This window comes from Sinocyclocheilus rhinocerous, unplaced genomic scaffold (genome assembly GCF_001515625.1).
Source record: "Sinocyclocheilus rhinocerous isolate Xijiao unplaced genomic scaffold, SAMN03320098_v1.1 scaffold107, whole genome shotgun sequence".
Classification (NCBI taxonomy): Eukaryota; Metazoa; Chordata; class Actinopteri; order Cypriniformes; family Cyprinidae; genus Sinocyclocheilus; species Sinocyclocheilus rhinocerous.
Genome location: NW_015635024.1, coordinates 924,288 through 932,930, shown reverse-complemented (window position 1 = coordinate 932,930; position 8,643 = coordinate 924,288). Strand labels below are relative to the sequence as shown.

The 8,643-nt window shown below is 38.2% G+C and overlaps 2 protein-coding genes across 6 annotated transcripts in view; one reads left to right on the top strand and one right to left on the bottom strand.

The window, feature by feature from the left end:
- Positions 1–8,129, top strand: part of rfx1b (regulatory factor X, 1b (influences HLA class II expression)) — a 15,194-nt gene extending 7,065 nt beyond the window's left edge. For 3 of the 4 annotated variants that reach the window (XM_016560204.1, XM_016560203.1, XM_016560201.1), the window contains exons 5-18: positions 485–552; positions 654–996; positions 1,544–1,725; positions 2,617–2,736; positions 2,817–2,938; positions 3,037–3,155; positions 3,233–3,342; positions 3,427–3,578; positions 4,918–5,015; positions 5,099–5,248; positions 5,334–5,542; positions 6,032–6,185; positions 6,262–6,307; positions 6,512–8,128. In XM_016560204.1, the coding sequence (XP_016415690.1) occupies positions 485–552; positions 654–996; positions 1,544–1,725; positions 2,617–2,736; positions 2,817–2,938; positions 3,037–3,155; positions 3,233–3,342; positions 3,427–3,578; positions 4,918–5,015; positions 5,099–5,248; positions 5,334–5,542; positions 6,032–6,185; positions 6,262–6,307; positions 6,512–6,660 (2,022 nt within the window). In that variant the 3' untranslated portion in view covers positions 6,661–8,128. Of the gene's footprint in view, positions 1–484; positions 553–653; positions 997–1,543; positions 1,726–2,616; positions 2,737–2,816; positions 2,939–3,036; positions 3,156–3,232; positions 3,343–3,426; positions 3,579–4,917; positions 5,016–5,098; positions 5,249–5,333; positions 5,543–6,031; positions 6,186–6,261; positions 6,308–6,511 lie in introns of all 4 variants that reach the window. The other variant, XM_016560205.1, reaches the window with a different exon arrangement.
- Positions 2,731–8,643, bottom strand: part of LOC107746112 (DDB1- and CUL4-associated factor 15-like) — a 16,810-nt gene continuing 10,897 nt past the window's right edge. Inside the window, exon 14 of one of the 2 annotated variants that reach the window (XM_016560208.1) lies at positions 2,731–2,758. The gene's annotated coding sequence lies outside the window, so the exon portion shown is untranslated. Of the gene's footprint in view, positions 2,763–8,643 lie in introns of both variants that reach the window. The other variant, XM_016560207.1, reaches the window with a different exon arrangement.

Sequence of the window (8,643 nt, the reverse complement as noted above, 5' to 3'; positions counted from 1 at the left end):
TATAACATAACATATAAACATATATATATATATATATATATATATATATTTATGTTTATATTTTATAAATGTTATATATTTGTATATATATTTGTTTATAATTTTTTTCCTTAAAATTTTCCATAGTTGCCAATTAATTCTAATTGTAATGTCTAATTATTATAATATTCTGTTGTCTCAGATGTGTAATGAGAAATATTATGGTACATTTGGCTTTTCGTTTGTCCTTCAAAAACATCAGTAATGAGAATTATACAGGTGCAAATGAACATTAAAATTTGTGTTTGTATATTGTTTGGATGTTTATATTTTGTGTGAAACTATTATCAGCACTAAAATATAAAATTTAATTTAATGTATTTCAGTACAGATTTAGATTTGACATTATATAGACATGCTTTGTGATGTTCCCCCTCATATCTGTCTCTGATTAAACTGGCTTTTAAAGGTCTGATGTGAATCTGCTGTTTGTTTGTGTGTGTAGGTTCCTGTACAGCATGTTTACCCGAGCCAGTTTGTGGAGGGAGACGCCAACTACAACAATACTGCAATGTGAGCATCAACACAGTCCTTGTGGCGTATATTTAGCTTCACTTTACTCCTGAAAACATTTATCTTTCTCTGTATTTGTCCTTCTATCTCCCTTTTTTCAGTCGTTCCAGTAGTTACCAGTTCACAGACCCTTCCCTCTACTCTCAGGCCACGCCCTCTGTCACTTACTATGAGACGTCGCCCACCACCGGCTCACAGGTCACGTCCCCCACCAGCGCTCAGCCTGTGTCTGTGACGTCCGGGATGGGCACAGGGGTGATCTCCATGTTCTCAGAGGGCAGTTCGGGGATCACTGTGGTGGCTGGCGGGTCCTCGTCAGGAGTGGGCGGGGCAGGAGGCGTGGTTACCAGTGGAGGGTTGGGAAGTTACGTGATTCAGGGCGGGTACATGCTCGACGGAGTGAACCAGAACTTCTCACACAACACACGCGCATCACCTGCGACTGTGAGTGTATTTGCTTTCGTTGGTGGTACGGATTAATTTTCACCCCGAGAGAGAGAGTTTCACTCAGTGTTGTTATTCTTAACTAAAACTAATTTGAGTAATTGAAATAAAGAAGAAATAACATAAAATAAAATATAAATATTAGAAGAAAAACTTAAACTCTAGAAATTTAAATGAAAATTAGAAGTGCTGCTTAGGCAACTAACTGAAATAAAATAAGTTTTAAGCACTAAAATGACTAAAATTGTAATAAAAATAAATTAAAGCTAAATATAAATATAAAAAAAAAATCAAAGACTAATAAAAATAATTTAGCACATAATAATAATAAAATATAAATATAATCTGAAATAAAATATTATCAAAATAATAGTAATAGCACATAACCAAAAATTACTAAAACTTAAACTAAAATTAAAAATATAAAAATAAAGCAATTTAAAAATATTAATAGATAATATAATAGAAAATATCACTGTGGGAAAAGAGGAGTTTTTGAATGTGATAGTCAAATAATTAACACCTGCGGTCTCCTATCTGTGCTCAGGTGCAGTGGCTGATGGATAACTATGAAACAGCTGAAGGTGTGAGTCTTCCTCGCTGTACTCTCTACTGTCATTACCTCCTGCACTGCCAGCAGACCAAGCTGGAACCTGTGAACGCCGCCTCCTTTGGCAAACTCATCCGCTCCGTGTTCTTGGGCCTCAGGACAAGACGTCTCGGCACCAGGTACAAGCACACTGTCCAGACCAGGTGTGACACAATAAAGATTCAAGCCACGACAGGCAATATGAAACATTTAGCTTTATTTGTGTATTTATTGATCTGGGTAGCTCCACCCACAGTGAAATCTCATTGGTCCAGAATCTGCTCCACATAACTGTGAATTAAACATTATAGCTGTCATTGTATCACGTTGTGCAGGACTTTTTTTATTTGCCAGAATTTTAAATTGAGCAAAAGCTCATTTGAGATACGTTTTTTATTCAGTAAGATGTGCAGAAACTGAGTGGAAAAATATTTACCAATTAGCTTTGTAAAAAAGTCAAAAGTCTTGCCTAAACAAGTCATGTGACTGAATGGTATGCATCTCAAAAAATTGATTATTTAATTTTTACATTTAATAAAGGCGTCACTACAATTTCAATTTTAATTTATATTTTACAATCATTTCCATTGATTTCTGGTGATTTTGTTCTCTTGAACAGATGGGATTAAAACAAGGCAATTTATTTTAGCAAATTGTTTTTTTTGTTGCATGAATTAAATTAGCATCTTAGTTTTAAACGTATTTTATTTCAGCTAGTTGCCAAGGCACCTTTTCTTTAGTACTTAAAGCTTTAATTGAAGTACTAAAATAACTAAAACTATTAATTTAAAAAAATAAAAACTATATAGATGCTTAAAAAAATTTTAAAAAGAAAAGAAAAAAATAATAAAAATGACAAAAAACTCAAAACAAAATGACTAACAATTTGACTGAAAACAGAAAATTTAATAATAAAATCTAATTAAAAATTTTAACAAAAACTATAATAGTATATCATGATACTAAATGAACACAGGCTAGAACAGGCTAATATTAAAACACCTGTGTGCGTGTGTGTGTGTGTGTTTCAGAGGGAACTCTAAGTACCATTACTATGGCCTTCGAATCAAGAGCAACTCCCCCCTGCACAGACTGGTGGAGGACCAGCAACACCTGGCCATGAGACAACAGCCGTACTCACAGAAACAGAGGTGTGTGTGTGTGTGTGTGTGTGTGTTGATGATCACTTGCTGTTGTTAGTTTGATTGACAGCCCTCATCTCTTGATAAAGGATAAAACCTGTGCCGAAGGTGGAGGGACTGACCAATGGAATGGGCCTGGGGGTGGGGCATCAACAAGGGGCGGGGCTGTCTGACATCAGCGCCCAGGTTCACCAGTATCAGCAGTTTTTGGGTAAGACAGACACAAATCAAACACAAAAATGTAGGGGCACCTCTCTCTTTTGGACATATAATCTTATTCTACATCAACTTTTTATATGTGTGTGTCAGATGCGTCTCGCAGTCTGGCAGAGTTCCCTGACCTCAAAGAGGAGGATAAACCTCTGCCGGATGGACTCCTTCCTCAACACGTACTCTCATATCAGCTGGTCTACAGAGAGCACTGTGAGGTAAGTGTGTGTGTTGGATATCAGATGTGTGGTTATTTTAGTGTTTTGGTGAATAATGCGTGTGTGTGTGTTCATAGGCAATTCTGGACGTGATGGTAAACCTGCAGTTCCCTCTTGTGGAGACGCTTTGGAAGAGTTTCTGGAGGTTCAGTGAAGGTCAAAGCGGTGACACGGATACACTCGGCCTGTGAGACACATTGTTTTTATGCACAGTCAGAAGTGTTGTATTGTGTTGTTGTGTTGTGTCTCACTGCTGTCTCTGTCTCTACAGTCATGATGATTCAGAGAAGTGTTTGCCCAAGTCAGTTCTGGTTCTGTTGTGTAAATATGAGCCCATCCTGCACTGGACCCGTGAATGCGACAACTTACTGTATCAAAACCTAGTGGAGATCCTCATCCCTGATGTCCTGAGACCCATCCCCAGTGAGTTACACAACTCCACACAAACTCTATATAAACTCTATACGGTAACTATATAAACTATATAGTTACAGCTCTTCACCAACTTGTTTCACAATGCTATACAAACCCAATGAATTACAAAATTCTACATACAAACTTTATATAAACAATATCCTCAGTGAGTTACAACACTACACTTCATTGCAATGTGTTACAACTCTGTACAAACTTTGTCGCGTTGAGTTACAAAACTTGCTATGCAAACTATATAATCATCCTTTCTGACGTGCACAACGCTGTACAAACTCTGTATTAACTCTAGTCATAGCGAGTTACAAAATTCTATACAATTCCATTTAAACAACATCCACAATAAGTCAGACAACTATGTAAGCTCTATCCAGTGTGTTAAAACTCTTCACCATCTTGTGTTACACAATGCTATTAAAAATTACAAAATTCTACATACAAACTTCATATAAACGACTCCATACAAACTTTATATAAACTCCATATATAAAAAGTGAGTTGCAACACTATACAAACTCTATATCAACTCCATCCACAGTGAGTTACACAGTTCTGTAAGACAACTCTATAAAACCAATTCACAACTCCATGTAAACAACATCCCCAGCGAATTATACAACTCTATATAAACTCCACTTCAATTAGTTACAAAACTCTACACGACTCTATGCAAAATGTATATAATCACTATTCTCAGTAAGTTACACAAACTATATAAACACAATTTCATCTGGTTACAAACCTTTTCATAACTCTATACAAATTATATATAATCATCATCCTCAGTGAGTTATACAATCCTACGTAATGTAATACAAACTCTACAGCAACTCTATCCACAGTGAGCTAGACAACTCTATAAGACTTCAAAGTTCACACAAATATATATAAACAACATCCCCAATGATTTACACAACACTGTGCAAACTCTATACAAATTCTTTATCAAATCTATTCCCGCTGAGTTACAAAATCTACCCATAGCTACCGAAACTTTATTCGAAAATGTATACAAGCACAACCATGAGCTACACAGCTATACAATTTTGCACACTCTATACAACTTCATAGAAACCTATAAACTCCATAATTGGTAAAATGCACAATTCCAAAAAAGTAAGTTGCTTAACTCTATGCAGCCATACAAAGATAGCGTAAATTCTATTTTAACTTCATGCACTTCAACAGAACTCAGTACACTTTCTTATCGTTAAAGCACTTTTGTTGCAGCAAATGACCATGAATGTAAATAAAAACCATACTTTAAATGCAGAATTTGAAATGAAGTCTTGTCTTTATTTAGACTCTTTCTATTTCTCTCTTCCTGCAGGTGCCTTAACTCAAGCCATCCGTAACTTTGCTAAGACTCTGGAGAACTGGCTGACCAATGCCATGATCAACATCCCGGAGGAGATGGTCTGCATCAAGGTCTGAATCACGCACAGATCTTTTCTGACTCCCCTCTGTCTTCGGTGTGGTTATGCTAACGCTGTGTGTGTTGTGTTGTGTAGGTGGTGTGTGCAGCAGCGTTCGCTCAGACTCTGCGGCGCTACACATCTCTCAATCATCTGGCTCAGGCGGCCCGCGCCGTCCTGCAGAACACGGCTCAGATCACACAGATGCTCAGCGACCTCAACCGTGTCGATTTCACCAATGTACAGGTAACACGGCTCGCTCTGTTCATGTCCTGTCATCCTCAGATCTCCCATCAGTTTTTAATTTACATATGTGTGTGTGTGAGTTTAGGAGCAGGCCTCATGGGTGTGTGGCTGTGAAGATGGTGTAGTCCAGCAGCTGGAGCAGGACTTTAAACTCACCCTGCAGCAGCAGAACTCTCTGGAGCAGTGGGCCGTATGGCTGGACGGGGTCGTCTCGCAGGTCCTGAAGCCGTACACCGGCAGCCCGGCATTCCCCAAAGTGGCCAAACTCTTCCTGCTCAAATGGAGCTTCTACAGGTGAGAGCCACACTCACTCCCCACTGTACACTGCATAATAAAGTCCCCATGAAATCAAAGTTGAATTTCTTTGGCTTTTAGTCTGAATATGCATTGACCACAAGCTCAACCGATGGCTCTGGCCGAGCTGTAATATAAACAAAATGCTACTGGCTATTTAAAAAAAGGGGCGGAGCTGTCCGATATGTCCCGCCCTGTCTTCCTGTTTCAGTTGAAATACGTCAACGCATTGAATAATGCTGCGCGTTTCAAGGCACTTCGGTGGACCTTTAAAAACAGTATGTGAACAATGCACAGTACGCAACAGATCCAATTTTGTGCATAAAATCACTTTACTTTTGCTACTTTCTTATTAATATTAACAGCAGTCTAATTAAATAACGAGTAAAAAAGCTAATGCCAAACCCTTACTGTGTCCTGTTAGGGGTTTTAGTGCGTCTTTAGGTGTTATATTGCAATAATCTCACAGTGTTTGTGTGTGTTTTGTAGTTCCGTGGTCATCAGAGATCTGACCCTGCGCAGTGCCGCCAGTTTCGGCTCGTTTCATCTGATCAGACTGCTGTATGACGAGTACATGTATTACCTGATCGAGCACAGAGTCGCACAGGCCAAAGGAGAGACGCCCATCTCTGTCATGGGAGAGGTACACAAGCACACACATACACACACACACTCTGTCAAACAGTCATACAGTGGTTTAACTTTGTTTGTTGTTTCAGTTTGCCTGTCTAAACAGAAGTCAAAGGTCAATGGATCCTGATAAAGGTACGTACATAAACGCACACAGACACCTGTCTGATAAATCGGAACATAAAAACGCCTGACACTGATTTTCTTTTCCTTCGAGTGAGTTTTTATTGAAAAGCCTAGCAACTGCATAGCAATGCTCTAGCAACCACGCAGAACACTGTAGATTCAGGAAATGTCATTGATCGTGTTGCACGGACGCTGCTGTGTGAATGTGTGTAGATGAGGAGGATGAGGAGGAGGACGACGAGACCGATGAGGATCAGGACATGACCATCCCTGTGGTTGTGGGGGAGGAGTCACTGGAGCCGCCCACCAAACTCGCCAGAACAGAGCTCTTCAACAACAGCAGCAGCAACACACCAAACTAACACACAGTCATTTCTGCTTCATCCGCTCAGACTGATGTACATTCACACTGACACTGCCAGTCTGTGGAAGCAATGACTGTATATGCTGAACTCATTTCTCTGAGAGCCAGTTTGGGATTGAATTACAATCTTCAGTTTTGCTAATTATTAGAGGAAGTTTTTTTCCTGTAAACACAGAGAAACGGCAATCATTTGAGTTTCCTGAGATGAAACCGCCCTCAGATCTGCTGTATGATCTGATGAGGCTTTTCTAGTGAACGGTGACATTCATATGCCTTAATTAAACACACACACTCACACACATATTTTCATTGCCTTCCCTTTCTCAAAGCTGCCATGTGTGTCATGTGTCTCGGCTCTTAAAGTTACAGTTCACCCAAAAGTGAAAGTATTCACCCTCATGTCATTCCAAAGTCATCTGTCTCCAAAAAAAAAAAAGTGTGTTCCATAGAAGAAATAAAGTTATGTAACGATGTGAGGGTGAATAAGTGAAGATGGACGTTTCATTTTTGGGGCGAACCGTTCCTTTAAGAGTCCTGTTTTGATGATCATTCACCAGAAATCATTCTTTGCCAAAGCCAATCATAGGTCACCTAGGTCTGTTCTTCATTAATATTCATGATCATTTAAGGTGTAGCTGTAAACCACAGCTGCAGATTTTGCCTTTCATAGCTGTAGCACCACATGTCCTTCCATGCTTTTGACGTTCTTTTTTTAATTATAATGAAAATTATATATACAATTGTTGTGCTTTAATCAGCCGTTTAACTTTGATGCTTTGTGATTTGAGTCTGACGCTAACGGATCAAACGTGCCTTCAGAGGATTATTCAATCTAGAGATCCATAAGCGTATAAATAAATGTCAAAAACAATTATGAGAATGCTTTCTTTTTTCCCACATGTGAAATCTCATCAGGCCTCATTTGTAAAACACGAGCAGAATCAATTTAGTATAAATTGTAAAACCATTTTCACACACTTATCAAGTTTGGTTGACTGGTTGAATGATTTCAACAGATTCATTTAGCCAAAGTTTCAAGAATGAGATTCAGCGTTTAATCATTGACTTCGCTGCATAAATAAAAGCAACGTGTTCATAAAGAGATTAATTTCATCTGTCCGTGTTTCTCATTTCACACCAATCATTCATTTTACATCCACACAAATGTAGCCGAGCAAAAGTTATTATTTTCTAACAAACACTGAACACATTTATTAGTGGAGTACAGTTGTGTTGCTGTGATTGGACGCTTTGGTACAGTTCATGAATATTCCGTATCTAATTATGGTGGTTTTGGCAGCAAATCATCAGCTACTGGTTATAGAGCCAAATCTGTGCAAAACGATTCTGCAGCAGTTTTGATAATAATTAAAAAAATAAAAATAAAATGCTAGTGTCGATTATGAATACTAATGTAAGAGTTCAGCACAGGTTTATATTGTTTTTGAATATATATACACTGAACAAAATTATAAACGCAACACTTTTGTTTTTGCCCCCATTTGTCATGAGCTGAACTCAAAGATCTAAGACTTTTTCTATGTACACAAAAGGCCTATTTCTCTCAAATATTGTTCACAAATCTGTCTAAATCGGTGTTAGTGAGCACTTCTCCTTTGCCGAGATAATCCATCCACCTCACAGGTGTGGCATATCAAGATGCTGATTAGACAGCATGATTATTGCACAGGTGTGCCTTAGGCTGGCCACAATAAAAGGCCACTCTAAAATGTAGTGATGGGAAAATGAAGCTTTGCGAAGCCATTTTTGGACTGTTTCAGATAATACATTAGTTTGTGCTATGAAAACCTGTATAAAGCAAATAAAATATGAAGTCTGTATAAATAAGTCTTCATGTCAGTCATTGTATTACACAATATGAATAAATGAGTCTGTGAATAAATTTGTGGAAAAAATAGGCAAGGCTGCATGATCAAAATAACGGAAGATTATCATAGACGATTGGTTAGCTAAAGTGTCT